Source organism: Bombyx mandarina, chromosome 06 (genome assembly GCF_030267445.1).
Source record: "Bombyx mandarina strain Sakado chromosome 06, ASM3026744v2".
NCBI classification, from domain to species: Eukaryota; Metazoa; Arthropoda; class Insecta; order Lepidoptera; family Bombycidae; genus Bombyx; species Bombyx mandarina.
In genome coordinates, this window is record NC_143213.1 from 3,887,810 (window position 1) to 3,905,061 (window position 17,252).

At 38.2% G+C, this 17,252-nt stretch overlaps 1 protein-coding gene across 2 annotated transcripts; it reads right to left on the minus strand.

The window, feature by feature from the left end:
- Positions 1–8: 8 nt before the first annotated feature.
- Positions 9–16,582, minus strand: LOC114239869 (scolexin B). 2 transcript variants are annotated; one of them, XM_028170281.2, is made up of 6 exons: positions 16,291–16,582; positions 13,900–14,041; positions 8,076–8,229; positions 7,522–7,674; positions 6,829–6,966; positions 9–633 (listed from the first exon to the last, which is right to left on the minus strand). In XM_028170281.2, the coding sequence occupies exons 1-6, from the start codon at positions 16,394–16,396 to the stop codon at positions 475–477; spliced, it is 852 nt and encodes a 283-aa protein (XP_028026082.2). In that variant the 5' UTR covers positions 16,397–16,582; the 3' UTR covers positions 9–474. The 2 variants fall into 2 exon arrangements, with proteins under 2 accessions (XP_028026082.2, XP_089584235.1); XM_089728109.1 differs by lacking the exon at positions 9–633 and adding an exon at positions 6,122–6,239.
- Positions 16,583–17,252: the final 670 nt, after the last annotated feature.

The window sequence follows — 17,252 nt, forward strand, 5'->3', positions numbered from 1 at the left end:
CAAATAGATATTTAAAAAAACGATTTAATTTCAAAACAAGATTCACACGTTGTTCATAAATATAACAGATCGGATAATAACATGTACTTTTAGGTTAGGAATATTGTGTTCTTTTTTTTATAATAAATATAACAGATTAGATAAAATCATTTGCTACCTTTGACTTAACTACAATATTTATTGTCTTGCATTTGTACTTTAATCAATTTCTTAAATAACTAAATTTAATATTAGAATTCAAAAAACGAAAACATGTCCGAAAATAAATATCATGACTAGCAAGAGCTAACAATTGGGTAGTAAAAATTATATATCTAAAGCTACAACGTCAACTTTCCCACTCAATTCTGTTTCGATATCTCAAACATAACAAAAGCTACCAGCAAACAAATGTTTATTTCGTTTACTACAAGTTTTAAGTTTTTTAAATTCTTAACGACGTTGATGCTGTCTTTAGTTGGATGTGTAAAGAATTTAAATCTCGGTGACCTCTCGGATCCAGTCCCTCGCTCTGGAGACCCTGGAGAAGACGACAAGGTTTCCGTTGCGGCACTCAAAAGCGTCATTTTCCACCCACGACGCCACCCCCACCAGCCGCCCCTCGCCGTCCACGAGCCCGCTGCCACTATCACCCTGGAAGTGCAATTACATATGTTACTAGAGGACCCATGGACATACTATCCTGTGTGCTTCGTGCGAGTTTCTTAACGTTCTCGATAGCGTAAAAGTTAACGCAATTTTGTATGCAGTTGGAACAGCGCCCCTAGCGGCAAACGTATGCAAACGATCTCATTTCATACAAATATGAGCTAACTTTTACGCTATCGAGAACGTTAAAAAACTTGCACTAAGCAAACTGTAAAGAAAAAATATCACGTTTGCAAAGTTGTCAATTTGCTTGAATTCTCTAGGTAACCCACAAAACAAAACCATCAAAATTATTCCAGTCGAGACAACTCTAACAAACAAGTATGAATTATACAGAGTGTCCCACAATAACTATATCAAGCCGAAACATGGCCATAGTATAAACAATGTAGATTACATTAAAAACATTTAAGTCGTAATTGCTTAGTAAATTAATGAAATCATTTATTGTAACAGTTTGAACTGTTCAATGTCAGCCCTGAATTAACAAAAGTGTCGTTCGACTGTTCCGTTTCCTAAAACCCGTCAGAATGACAGACAATAACAAACTCGTTTCAATTAATTTAAAACAGTGAATACGACGAAAATATAGCCATATGCTAAGCACATAAGGCTCATAAACGCAAAACAAATTTCAAGCGATTTAACGCTGATGCTACTAAATTTCACCTTTGCTGGAAAGACAAAAGAAGTTGTTATGCCGACAGTTTGAAGTCGTCGTGGCCTAAAGGATAAGACGTCCAGTGCATACGTATCGAGCGATGCACCGGTATTCGAATCCTGCAGGCGGGTACCAATTTTTCTAATGAAACAAATGTTCACGATTGACTTCCACTGTGAAGGAACAACATCGTGTCATAAAAATTAAACCCGCAAAATTATAATTTGCGTAATTACTGGTGGTAGGACCTCTTTTTAGTCCGTATAGCCTTGTTCGGACTAGGCGAGTATTTTAGTCGAGTACCGAGTAATTTAGTAGCTAAATGTGTCTGACACCAAAAATTTAGTCGAGTAGGTTAGTAAATAATTTAGTAAAGTCAATTCATTTTGTTCTATTTTTATCTAGAAGTCGTCGTGGCCTAACGGATAAGACGTCCGGTGCATTCGTGTTGAGCGATGCACCGGTGTTCGAATTCCTGGCGGGTACCAATTTTTCTAATGAAATACGTACTCAACAAATGTTCACGATTGACTTCCACGATGAAGGAATAACATCGTGTAATAAAAATGAAACCCGCAAAGTTATATTTTGTGTAATTACTGGTGGTAGGTCCTCTTGTGAGTCCGCGCGGGTGGGTACCACCACTCTGCCTATTTCTGCCGTGAAGCAGTAATGCGTTTCGGTTTGAAGGGTGGGGCAGCCGTTGTAACTATACTTGAGACCTTAGAACTTATTCTAAAGATGGGTTGCGCATTTACGTTGTGGATGTCTATGGGCTCTATGGCTCCAGTAACCACTTAACACCAGGTGGGCTGTGAGCTCGTCCACCCATATAAGCAATAAAAAAAAATATTATCGGGCGAGTAGCGCCTCCCACCACGCGTCCTTGCTCACTGGCTCACTGACTAAACAAGTCCGAATCTGTTGATTAGTCGAGTTCATTAGTGGCACTTCTCAAATGGGTATCTTTGTGCATTTGATGATAGTTTGAGAATGTGCTTTGGACATTCCCAAACTATCGAAGTATTCTTTGGGATCTCTTCCAATGCTAATTCCTTCAGAAGACATTTAGTAGCTCCTAGTTTATTTCTTTTATTGATCCATTTTCGTACCCATAAAATTATTTTTCTTAATCAGAGAAATTTCCTCACTTCTAAAATAGCCATTACGATTAGCTTAATCAGTTTATTCACTCTATTGCGTTGCAGCCCCCCATTACCACTTCCGAGGTCAAGGAGGCGATCGATAGCCTACAACCACGGAAAGCTCCCGGCTCCGACGGCATCCGCAACCGCGCGCTTAAATTGTTACCAGCCCAACTGATAACGATGTTGGCCACCATACTAAATGCTGCTATGACGAACTGCATCTTTCCCGCGGCGTGGAAAGAAGCGGACGTTATCGGCATACACAAGCCGGGCAAACCAAAGAACGAAACCGCGAGTTACCGCCCCATCAGTCTCCTCCCGGCGATAGGCAAATTATACGAACGGCTCCTTCGTAAACGCCTCTGGGACTTCGTATCCGCGAATAAAATTCTTATAGACGAGCAGTTTGGATTCCGCGCCAGACACTCGTGCGTCCATCAAGTGCACCGCCTCACGGAGCACATCTTACTAGGGCTGAACAGGCGGAGACCCATTCCGACAGGAGCCCTCTTCTTCGATATAGCGAAGGCGTTCGACAGAGTCTGGCACAACGGTTTGATATACAAACTGTATAACATGGGAGTGCCAGACAGACTCGTGCTCATCATACGAGACTACTTGTCGAACCGTTCGTTCCGATATCGAGTCGAGGGAACGCGTTCCCGACCCCGTCACGTCACAGCCGGAGTCCCGCAAGGCTCCGCCCTCTCCCCGTTACTATTTAGTTTGTATATCAATGATATACCCCGGTCTCCGGAGACCCATCTGGCGCTCTTCGCCGATGACACCGCCATCTACTACTCGTGTAGGAAGAAGGCGTTGCTTCATCGACGACTTCAGACCGCAGCTACCACCATGGGACAGTGGTTCCGGAAGTGGCGCATCGACATCAACCCCACGAAAAGCACAGCGGTGCTCTTCAAAAGGGGTCGCCCTCCGAACACCACGCTGAGCATTCCTCTCCCGACTAGGCGCGTCAACACCCCCGCCCCCGCCGTTCGCCCAATCACGATGTTCGACCAGCCCATACCGTGGGCCCCGAAGGTCAAATACTTAGGCGTCACCCTCGACAGTAGGATGACATTCCGCCCCCACATTAAGACGGTACCCGACCGTGCCGCCTTCATTCTAGGACGTCTCTACCCGATGATATGTAGGCGAAGTAAAATGTCCCTTAGAAATAAGGTGACACTCTACAAAACTTGCATACGCCCCGTCATGACCTATGCAAGTGTAGTGTTCGCTCACGCGGCCCGCATACACTTAAAATCATTTCAAATAATCCAATCCCGTTTTTGCAGGATAGCCGTCGGAGCCCCGTGGTTCGTCAGGAATGTCGACCTCCATGACGACCTGGACTTAGAGTCCATCAGTAAGTATCTGCAGTCGGCGTCCATGCGCCACTTCGATAAAGCGGCACGACACGAGAACCCTCTCATCGTGGCCGCCGGTAACTACATTCCCGATCCTGCGGACAGAATGGAAAGCAGTCGACGTCGCCCAAAACACGTCATTTCGGATCCTCCCGATCCACTAACGGTGCTTTTAGGTACCTCAAGCACCGGTCACCGTTCTCGTCGAACCCGTCGCTTGCGACGAAGGGCTCGACGAGTAAATTAACTCTCAGACACAGCCCACTGAGTTTCTCGCCGGATCTTCTCAGTGGGTCGCGTTTCCGATCCGGTGGTAGATTCTGCGAAGCACGACTCTTGCTAGGGTTCGTGTTAGCAACATCGTCAGGTTTGAGCCCCGTGAGCTCACCTACTAAAGTTAGGGTTACGCTGACATAGCCTCTCAAGGCTATCAGCTTAGGTAGGAAAAAAAAAAAAAAAGAAAAAATGCGTTGCAGCTTAGTCATCTTGCAAAACACCACTCACTTGTGTACTCTACTGGACCGTAATGCGAACGATTCCTGTGAATTACTCGGTACTCGACTAAAATACTCGCCTAGTCTGAACAAGGCTTATGGGTAAGTACCACCACCTTGCCTATTTCTACCGTGAAGCAGTAATGCATTTCGGTTTGAAGGGTGGGGCAGCCGTTATAACTATACTGAGACCTTAGAACTTATCTCAAGGTGGGTGGGGCATTTACGTTATAGATGTCTATGGGCTTCAGTAACCACTTAACTCCAGGTGGGCTGCGAGCTCGTCCACTCATCTAAGCAAAAAAACAGCCTGAACGGACATAGATAATACACAGCGGCGCTGGTGTATTCCGTCAAAGGGACTTTGCGACAATTTTGTTTTGAAGCGGAGCTCGAACTATTTTATTTTACTTCTGTACATTAGTTAGGGAGTATTCTACCTAATAAGGGTATCCTACCGGAACTTGTACATATCATACCGCGAATAGCAACATCTACTTTGAAACATGAGATTGAAATCCAGTCTTCTAATCCTATGTTTGAAACAAAGATTTTTTTTCTCCTACCTATTCTAGTAACCTCGAGGGGCTATTCTAGATTCACCGAACTAGTAGGTGAGCTCGTGGGGCTCAAACCGGGAGTGTTGCTAACACTGGCCCTAGCAAGAGCAGTGCTTCGCTGAATCTACCGCCGCATCGGAAACGCGACCCACTGAGAAGATCCGGCGAGAAACTCAGTGGGCTGTTGTCTGTGGATTAATTTACTCGAATCCTCCAAGCAGACATGCTTTTCGGTTTAAACGGTGGAGCACGGAGCCGTTGTACTGAAAACTGAGACTTAGGTACAACTCATACATCAAGGTGGGTGGCGGCATTTACGTCATGGATGAGTATGGGCTTCCGGTAATCATTTAACACCATACCTGCACCTGCACTTTAATCAATTTAGCAATAAAAAATAAAAGCTATCTACAGTTTCCGGCTTGAGCTATTCTTTGTGGCACACCCGGTATAATCGAAATGTTTAACAATGTAGGTATGTGTGTTTTGTCGTTAACTGCATTTAGGTAGTTTTTTATAAGTTTAGGGACGGTGATGATATATTAATGCCCATAAAATTGTATGACGTTGACATTGTAGCAAGTAAAAAGGTTACTACCACAACTAGGTAGACACTAGACATACTTCAACCTATTTGGAGGAAGTAGAAAAAGAAAAGGAAGAATGAAAGATGACAGGATTTTTGGCGCGAAGAACGAAGTTGTCTGAATTATTTACATTTTAATGTAGTGTTTCTTTTGAGTTTTTTAAACGTGGAAATGCACAAATGTGCGAAAATGAAACAAAGCCGCTGGACGTAGCTTCTTGGGATCTTCTAAAAACTTCACAGAAAAAGTCTAAGTAAATAACCACCATTTTACTGAGACTATATTTCATCTCATATCATTTCATTTCATTTAATTTCATCCCAATTGATTAATGTTTCAAAATAATCACCTTCATTCTAAATCCTAAATAATTCTTCTTTTCATAAAAATAAAATATTAGGTTGTATGATGTGGCACGTTAGATTTTTCAATTGGAACTACTGCTGAAAGAGTACAGTAATAAAATAAATAGAGAAGAAAACAACATGTAATAGATTTTTAAAAAACTAATTGAGGTATTAATATACATAAATACTTAATAGAAAAGTTAATTGAAGCGATCCTACATGAAATGTTTTTTTTTCCTACCTATGCTTGAGCCTTGAGAGGCTATATCAGCGTCGTCCTAACGTGTAGGTGAGCTCACGGGGCTCAAACCGGAGTGTTGCTAACACTGGCCATAGCAAGAGCAGTGCTTCACAGAATTTACCACCGGATCGGAAACGCGACCCACTGAGAAGATCTGGCGAGAAACTCAGTAGGCTGTGTCTGTGGGTTGAAATGTCTCCAATGTGAATCGAAATGATTAACGGTTTTCAACGATCTTCATTAAATTTCTGGGAACTTGAATAGTTTTTCACCTACGAATGCTCTTTGCCAGAATCTAACACTTATTAAAAATAGTAGTTACCTTTTATTATTGGTTGTGGTGTAACGAAAATAGCACGAAGAACAATACGCAAACAGCGAATATTCAAATAATTTGTTTGTGAAAGTGTTGCTAATGGACTTAGAGCTCTCGTTACCAAGCCATAAAATCTTCAAAAAAAGTGTTGCTAATGCTACCTACTTAAAATGAAACGAATGAACAAACTAGTTTCTTTGGAACTCTCAACTATTTTTTTCACGTGATGACCAGTTTCTCAGTTGTCTTAGGTTCTACGTCGCGGGTGCAATGATCCGACTGTTACCTTAATAAGCAATGACGTTTTGCTTGGAGCTTTTCATAGGTCCTAGATATTATTAGAGGAATTATAACGTTTGCTTGCGATTGTTAACGAAATACTAAAATTAATCAACTGCTTAATCAATAATGCTGTTAGACATTATTGTGCTTTAGAATTTGAACAGGACTTACATTGCAAGCAGAGTCGAACCGTGGGGGGCGACCTTTAGCGCAGATCATATCCAGAGAGTTGTATTGCTCTAATTTAGAACATACTTCGTCGGACTGCGTTGATAGCTCCATGGCGTGCATATCTTTACGCATCACGCCCTGGAAAAGTGAAATAGGAGGTTTTAAAAACCGTCCGATCAACTACAAGTATTTCAGTGTGTTCTGATTGCCCAAGTACCTATTATCAAATTTAAAAAGAGGCAGCCGTTAATGCTGATTGCCCAGCGCATAAAAACGGCCCTTCCCGCGTGATGCTTTGGGTATGCGACGAAGAAAGGATAAGGAATTAAATGTTTGCAATCATATATGGTATTATCCATGACACTTCGGCTTAGCGAACGGTATCGGTATTTAAGTCTTCGTGATCTAAAGTAGGTATAAGACGTTTGATGTACGCAGGGATTTACCAATATTTCTAGTGAAATAGGTAGGTATTTAATGGTTTTCGAGATTAACGAATAACATCGTATAATAAAAACGAAATATACAAACAAATATATTATAACTTGCGTAATTACTGTACAAAGATCTTAAAATTTAAGATATGGGTTGTGATATTTATGGATTCCGGTAACTGTTTAACATCATGTGGGCTGTGGCTGGGACTCTTGCCTCAAAACAATAAAAAACCAGAAAAGGTTAAATAAAACTAACCCCATGCTCGTCAGTTCCGTAGCCAGCATATCCGACGTCGACTCCGATTGGTAGATTTGGCTGATCATCGAGTGTTGCAACTTTTATCGTTTTGCCGTCCACGGGTAAGGGCTCCTCCAATTCGACCAGTAAAAAGTCCCACCTAGCTGCTACCTGTAAAACAACAGAGTTTTCTTTTGACCGACGCATATTATTTGCGTTAGTCAACTTAGTAATATCGTACAAATTTGAATTATAAAATATGTATATAAATATTTATGTAAAGTAAATTTTGTTTTTACGGTATTTCTACATTCTAATCGCGTTTTGTATGTTAGGTATATATATGAGCTCCATTGATCAGTTAACACAAGGAGGCTACTGAGCTAGTCTGTCAACTTAGCATAGTAAAAATGTCTCACAATTTGTTGCTTGCAAACCTTTAACAGTTAGCTTGTAGGATTAAAACCGAATACTTTGTTGAGTTCTTATTATAAATTTATAATATTCTACGTTAAAGTTCATCCTAGTTAATTTTTTTCTTTGTCCTTTTATGTCAGAATAAACTAAATTACCTGTTTAAGATTAAAATCTTCTACGTCAAGCCAGTATGGTCCAACAGAGAAGAGCGGGTGGATGACCATTCGTTTCACGTAGCGAATAATGCCGCTTTGGTCGTCTGATTTGTTAGTACCGGCCAATACGTAATGACCGTTCGTGAACAGTGTGCTAAAATCAGAAATAGTGTCATCATAACCACTAGGTAGTCGGTAGGATTATCTTAGCACGGTTTAGTTCTAAATTAAGTCTAATATCAAAATATCAATTTGATCATACAACAACACTAGGTAGCAATTTTTTATCTAAATGTGGTTAATAAAACAAAAACATTAGATAAACTGTGGAGTCAATGACGTAATATGTTTTTTAATGAAAACAAATTTTTTATGAAATAGTTGAGAAGACAACATTATAATTTCGAAGAATAACACTTTAGAGGTCGTGATGTTGGGAAACCAAAGTGTTCGACTATTATCAGAAGTTATAAGATTAAAATAAAAAAATAAAAACGTAAAATAAGATTAAAATAAAATCAAGTGATTAAACGTACTAAAGTACCTACATAATAAAGTACGTTGATTTTATGAATATAAAAAATAGTAGGTATTATTATTATTAGTTTTACCACTTTACACCAGGTAGGCCGCACTCGTGTAAGCAGTAAAAGAAATAATTTGATGAATTGGAACGAAGATGAGGATTAATCAGACAAAGAATGTAAAAATGGAGAATTACGTTATCAGGATCTAGGAACTTTGTTTGGTTATGATGAAGTAGATAAAACCGTTTGATATCATGTGATCAGAAAGTAGAATATCATATAGGTATTAATAGTGTAAAAATGTGGCGAACATAATGAGTGAAGAATGACTAATATTTTTTTATCTTTGACAAGAATGCTCCTTCGATATTCAAGTTGTAAATTGGAATGTTCTTGCCAAAAAGTTTTTTTACGCCCTCGTATAAGACATGCAACAAAATTCAGATTTTTTAAATATTTCTATAACAATATGGTTACATAATATTCGATGTCTTTAATTTTCATAATGTAATATGAAATACAAATGATAAATTGGTTCAAAGCAAAGAACACTCACCTGTTATTGTGTGATAACAATAATTCATTAATGGACAATTTTTGGGCTACGGTTGAAATCACAATCTAATTTACCTTGTGATTGTGTTGATACCTCATTAGAATTATGACGTCATATCGTGGAGGTTGCGGAATTATTTTCTAATGAAATTACGTGTAGTAAGTTCTAGTATTAAAGCAACGTTTGCTTTTGCATCAAAGCAGGCTTATTTGATTCGATTACTAGTGAGTGTCATCTGACTACCTACCAAATGTGAAACTTTCGTGTACTGTGGTAAATGAGTTTTAAAAGGCATTGAAAGCTAATTTTTTAAAGGCATTGAATTTCGAACGACATATTGAAAATGTCGGCTTAGTGAGAGAAATAACAGAATGATGATTGTAATAGATCCGTATAAAATATGAAAACGAAACACGCAACAATTCTAGAAATTTCCATTATTTCCTTTTTTATTACTATACAATCGTTTATTTTATCACGTACTTTCTGTATTTCTGTTAACTACATATTTATAAAATAAATTTGAAATATATTTACAAGGTTAGAATATTTGATAGCGGTTGATTTTTTGAACGGGTAACCTGAATACATACAATAGGATGTATTATTATAATTCGACACAATTTTATCCCCATTGTCAGTGGGTAAGTGTGATTATCGTCCACTAACAGTTTCTGCACCGGTACCTACATGCCTATTGGCTGTAATATAAGTACTAAAATAGAAAGAATCTTCAGTTTACAAGTGAAGATGCCAAGTTCTTCAATAGAGTCTCGAATAGCTACTTATCTACCGACTACACTTAGTACTTGTGATTAATCAACTCAGGTTGGTAAGATTATCATTCTGAAAATCCTGTGTTTACTTTTAGACTAAAGTCTTCAGATTGTCGTTTCCATATTCCACGAATGTGACTTATGCTTACCAAAAGGTTATCGCTCTCGGTCAGGGCTATACGATAAGTACCTACTGATTACGTTGAAATAGTAAAATGGAAGAAATACATCACTACATTTGTCTAAAAAGCAGTTATGCCTATAAATAAACAATTTAATTATAGGTATAAATTTGAATTAAGTACATTTAAGTTTTGGTGAACCTGTATGTAGCAGTGATTGTGGAAAAGGAATATTCTATCAAAAAATAAATGATTTTCCTGCTCTATTCACAAAAAAATAAATATTTATTCTTAATAGTTATCTTTGTACTATAGAAGATTACGCAAAAAACTCGTCAGCCTTGATTAACTTTGACTTACACAGCTAAGGATTGCATCTTTGACTACAATGATGAGGAAAAACGAATGTTTCACCAACCAGAGTAAAACCAGTGAAGGCTCGATTTCATATTGCCAAAAACAAAAACTATTCTGTCAAAAAACAGAAACTAGCACAAAGACATCGTCTTGTCCGACTTTTGAATGACGACTTAGTTTTTTTTGTAATTACCGCGTAATGTCTCATCGTTACAGCTACATATCCTACGTCCGTTTGTGCTTGAATGTTTAAGGTAGTAAATATCTTGTCATGTTTTGCAAACAGGTTTCTTTATTTTTTGTTTTGTTCTCTGACGGAAAAGGAAAACCCAAGTGACTTATGCATATTAATTGGCGGTGATGTTGTGCCTGGTCCGCATATCGATTGCTGTTGTAATCCTCCACACTTTACGGTGTAAAAATATTTATTGGCATGATTAATTTCTACTAATAGTACTATATTTTTAAAATGATTTGAACAAAATGGACAATGTTACGAAACATTTGTACCTACAATGGTAATAATAATGCAAGATAAGCTTATTCATAAAATCTACAATTTTAAACAAAAAATGCTTTATTGGATTGGAAAATTTAAATATTCGATTTTTGTCATTTATCGATTTAAATTTTTCATGGTACTATTAGTAAATCAATTATTTATGGATTACTTGATTTTTAATTATAATTAAAATTTAGCCATTGAGAAGTGTGCTTATTAACTTTTAATATAAAACTTAAAGCTACTTCAATCCGAAGAATCATGAATCACGGTAAAATCACAATCGTTGGGTTACTGCTAGTACAATAAATATCGCTCCGAGGCCACGAGAATTAAATTTGACATATTAGTCATCTGTGCTCAAATCACCAAAATTGATTGAAATCGTATTCAATGGAGTTTTAACAGCGATTTGTAGAGACTTAATGACGTAATGCTGTCATATTTGATTCAGTAAAACGTTTTATTGATTTGGGTAAATGCTAGATTTTAATGAGTTAGATAAGTACTGTTAGGTGGGTTTCAAATGTAATGTCACATTATTATAATTACCAAATGCGTATATCATTGCGTAAGTCTATTTCAATTGATTGTATTTTACGTAGCATTCAAAGATACAGGCCCTTAAAATTGATAAATACATATATGTAAATGTACAATTTTAGTATTCACGCACGATATTAGTTTTCATTCCGATTCAAGCACACGTCGCGTGTGGACGTGCTTATTGACCGCTCGATCGCCCGACCTTGGTTCGTGGCACATCTGGCGTCCAAGTCTTTTATCGGAATTAACTACCTGTGATAATAGATAATCGTGACGTGAGAATCGTAATCGTTCGTTGAAATTCGTTGAACGTACCCGTCACCCCGATGGAAGTTAAAGACTTGATCAAAGACCTACGTCCTCCCAAGGCTCCCGGTTCAGATGGTATTTCTATCGCGTTATTAAACTTCTACCCATCCAACTCATCGTGTTTCCCATCGTGTGGAACGAAGCGGCCGTTGTCGGCATAGGTAAATAAGCCCGGTAAACCCAAAAATCATCCGACGAGCTACCGCCCGATTAGCCCCCTCATGTCTCTCGGCAAACTGTATATAGCAAGCGTTTGCTCTACAAGCTCCTTAGAAACCTCTTCTCATCCAAGGGCATTCTCGTCGATGAACAATTCGGATTCCACGCAAATCACTCATGCGTACAACAGGTGCACCGCTACACGGAGCACATTCTCATAGGGCTGAACCAACCTAAACTGTTAAACACGGGAGCCCTTTTCTTCGATGTCGCAAAAGCATTTGATTTTATCTTCAAATATTTTTCAACATGGGCGTGGCGGACAGTCTCGTGTTCATCATGCGGGATTTTTTGTCGAACCGCTCTTTTCGATATTGACTTGAGGGATTCCGCTCCTCACCGCGACCACTCACAGCTGGAGCCCCACAAGGCTCTGTCCTCTCGCCGCTCTTGTTTAGTTTATTCATCAACGACATTCCCCATTCGACGCCGACCCAGTTAGCCTTATTCACCGACGACACGACCGTTTACTACTTTAGTAGGAACAAGTCTACTATGGCGAGTAAACTTCAGAGTGCAGCCGTGACCCTCGGACAGAAGTTCCGAAAATGGCGCATAGACATCAACTCAGTGAAAAGCACAGTGGTGCTATTTCAAAGGGGAAACTCTACACGAATTTCCTCCCGTACTAGGAGGAGAAATCTTACACCCCCGATCGTCCTATTTGACCAACCTATTACCTGACCCAGGAAGGTGAAGAACCTGGGAGTCACCCTGGATGCATCCATGACATTCCGACCGCATATTAAAACAGTTCGCGACCGTGCTGCGTTTATTCTCGGCAGACTTTACCCCATGATATGTAAACGGAGTAAAATGCCCCTTCGGAACAAGGTGACACTTTACAAATCCATTCCGATCCGGTAGGAGATTAATTCACGAAGCAGCTGCTCTAAGTTGTTAGGTCTCCTTCGGAGGCGCTCTGGCGGCTGTTAGCAAATCCTACCCCTCCTGGCTGAGCCTTTGCTTGCCCACCTGTCCTGGCGAAACTAGAAAGGCCTCCGGGCTACCAGTAATCTCTCAATCATAAAAAAAGATATTAGTTTAATATCTCATTAGTATACTTACTGAACCATCCATCAAATTTTTAAAGGTACCTATTTTTGTTTAACGCCAGGCCACTAGGCTTGTCTACAGATAGAGTGCAATAAATAATAAATAAATGAAATATATTCATCATAAAAAACAATAATAGGTGATCGTGAATTTATGAAACAAGTTGCGAGTTCACTTACGTAAAAAATACATTCCAAATGCTCTAGAATAATTTGTTAATTCATCGTTAGGTAAGTAATTACTTTAATGCATGAATTATTTTCAAATTAAAATGATTGCAAAACAAGGTGAAGTATCAATACAGAGTGTAAATAACCTCAAAAAATATTCCTTTGCTAATTTGAGAACAAATAGTCGTTGATTTATACCGGCGATATTTCGCGAACTCGCACTCTGAAGCCTAAAGTAATTGTTTTCTCGAAAGATTTATGAGGTTGGACCCGCACATCAGCTGGTTTTTTATTGTGTTACATTGCATGCAGTAGTAAAATAGTATTTTATACAATTTATATTTATATATATTTTTACTGGTGGTAGGATCTCTTGTGAGTCCGCACGGGTAGGTACCACCACCCTGCCTATTTTTGCCGTGAAGCAGTAATGCGTTTCGGTATGAAGGGTGCGGCAGCCGTTGTAACTATACTTGAGACCTTAGAACTTATATCTCAAGGTGGGTGGCGCATTTACGTTATAGATGTCTATGGGCTCCAGTAACCGCTTAACACCTGGTGGACTGTGAGCTCGTGCACCCTAAGCTAAAAAAATATATAATAATTATGAAGTCAAAATTCAGTGCACTCCCCCCTGACTTCGTATTAGAAGAGGGTTACCATATGGTTAGATAATTAACATACCAGTGTCCCGCAGTGAGGATCCATTTCGGGCTAATAATGGAACCTCCACAGGTACCACCGAAGAGAACGGCATGTGGAAACCTTTCGTGTACTGCTTTCACATCAGACTGTGTCTTTGTAAATTCAGTTGTTACCAGCGCAGCTGAAAATGAGAGGGTCAAGTTAAAAAACAATCTCAGTCAATCAGTGTCACGAATGCGAAATACTCGTCGAATGCGACGAAGAGTTCGAAGTGCAACCTAACCCATAGACGCAACCCACGGAGTTTCTCATCGGATCATCTCACAGTGTTGCGATTCCGAACCGGTGGTAGATTCGTATTCTTTGGTGATAGATTTAATTTGAGGAATAATAATCCTAAATATTTCGGACAAACAGGCATAGTTTGGAATTTGAGTATATTAGGAGTGACAATATCTCAAAACGTATCTACGTAGTCTTATGGAATAAGGGGTTTCGGGTAAAAGAAATAGGTACTTTATTCCTTTACGATCTCTACAGAACACCGAAATCTTTCATTGTACTATGAGGTCAGTAATGTGACAAAAAGATAAGGTTTTAGGCTTGACGTACGCAACAAAAGATGTTTCCATTATATTATGTATGTATCTGCTAGTCTATTACACTATATTTAGTACATCCACAATTTTCGAGAAGCTCATTCTTTACTTACGCTACTGCGTTCAGTTATTGGATGTATGATTATTCTAGACTATGACTACCTTAGTCAATTAATTAGTTTTATGGGGAGGATTAAATCGTTTAAATTGTACCTACTTCTCGGAAAATATGACAACGGCGTAAAACCAATATTCCTCATAGCGCTGACTAATTACATACTATAAGTACGTAGTAGCAGGTAATCGTTTGAATGATATGAACTAATTCCAATGACTACATGACCGCTTATCTTGGCAATTGCTGTAAAGATCGAGTTTTTAACGATAAAAAAATACTATACAATTATTACTCCAATACAATAATAAAATTGTCGTGAGCATTCAATGTATTTGCGTGTTCCCTTTCCGTTTATTGGCAAAGCACAAGTAAAAGCAATTATTTAAGCACATTTTTTATATATTAATACGTCCATTGCAAATTATTTTTTATATTAATACATATATCGTTCGTAAATTGAATATGAAAACAATTAGCTGATGTTCTTTTTGGAAGTCAAAACTTCTCTAGTACCGTTATGATTTTAAACTCGATAAAACGGTAATAACAGAAAACAATGAAACTGATGACACTAGAAAAGCAACAAGAACCAACAAAGATACCCAGAGGAAGGAATAAAACATAATATCATTTTGTATTTTCAGAAAACTTCAGAGGTTTCACTTCTACTGAGTCTGAACTGCATACATGGTTTTAAAAATTGTTTATTGTCTGTTTATGGTTCGTCTGATGTGTGTGTTAATGGTTACGGTTACCAATACACGTTTTAAATCCAGCAGCATGACCAAAATGCTATATAACATTTTCGGTATGTATTATTTAGACGTTAACTAAAGTACAAAAACTTTTAGGAACAGAATACATTTCTTCTCTTACAAGACTAATAATAGTTAGTATTATTCAAGCGGCTATAAATGTTGTCTCAGCAAGCCTTATTACATTTTTATTAAAATTACACTAACGACCAACATAAAATACATATTATGCGGATTTATTTTTAAACATCTTGTTACTTTATCGTCAAAAGTAAACGTGAACTCATGTTTATTGGTATACTGTTGTTTACGAAATTTTTCATCTACCTACGTAAAGTTTGCCGCTTATGGCGTAGATAAGGTTACCTGTAGTATCTATAAGGTTCTAAATAGCTACCCAAAATAAAAAATAATCTTGCCTACCATCAAGACGCTCCCGTTTTTAATACGCTTTTATTAGCTTCAGTTCTCTTTAAGATTCTTCTTTACACAAGGAATTTTTTTGTTCTACACAAGTAACACTATTCGTGACCTAGTTTCATTATTTCTAACCAAACAATTTCTGATAACAGTAACACAATATAAAATAAACTTGACACGAATGAGAGGTGGTTTTATTTTTTCGTATACTAATTTCTTTCCGTGATAGTGAAGTCTTTTTCCCGAAAATAATTTGAAATGATATCGATATTCACACTTGCAAACTTCTTGATTCAGTGCTCACTTAAAAAGCACCTAAGTAACAGCAGTTGACAGCAAATTTAATAAAATTTAAAGACAAATCTAAAGCAAATCATCAAGATTTAAAAAAAAAACTCGATCGCTGACGAAATTCATTGTTCTGCGTAACAACGATGATAATGATTTAATAGAAACACAACACAATAAATTCTTGATCGTGCACTGTTTAGGAAGCTAACATTGCCTAAATTAATGTAAAACAGGTAGTGAGACTTACATTTTTGTTTTAAATCCGGTATGTCATTGGCGCCGGGTTGAGGTAGCGCGCACGCACTTGCCGCCAGCGCGATCACCGCGAGAACCGACTGTTTGTTGGCGAACATCGTGCCACTGTCGTCCACCCGCACGATCGCTGCACTTTATATCACAACATACGACACGAGGAAATTATTCTTCTCCAATGTCTCGTTAATGCTTTCGACAATTTTCTTATCGAATTAAGTAGCACTTATGCATATCTTCAAGGTGCATGTGACAAATTGTATGGACTGTAAGTAATGATAAATTCCATTGTTTCTAAACAATTCTTTGTAATACTCGTAATAGTAGTGGACTCGAGATAAGACTAAAGTGGCACTTAGGCTCTTAAAAATCAATCATTATTCATGAAGAAAAGTGTAAAAATGAGTATTTAATTACAATTTTAATTGTATAGTTATAATTCATTAGACAAGTTTGAAAAGTTTTGGTTAATTTCTGTTTACTCGTATATTTTAAATAATTACGATAAAATAATTTTAGATACGTATTTGGTACACCAAAAAAACTAGTTGTTAAATACAAAAACTATACACGTAATACTAAGTTATGACCTCAGCGGTTCATCAACGTCATCAGCCTGACCACTTCCGCTGCGGGATATAGACTTCCCCCAAGGCTTACCACAATTACCGATCCCACGTTGCTACCATTCGGCGGAATTCCGCGACTTTCATGAGATCGTCGGTCCACCTTGAGAGATGTCTGCCTGCTCCTTAGAGCTTTTTGGCCTCAACCACCATTTGTTCTACGAGCAATATACATGTTCACTGCTATTGCTAATTTGCAATGCTATGTTAGTTTTAATGTAGTCTTTTTTGATTTTCGTGAGTTGGGGAAGTAATTAATACTGCTTCAGGTATACTAGTATAATATTCAAATGTTGTCTTATAAGTCGTCCGTGACCACTAAATCTGTAAA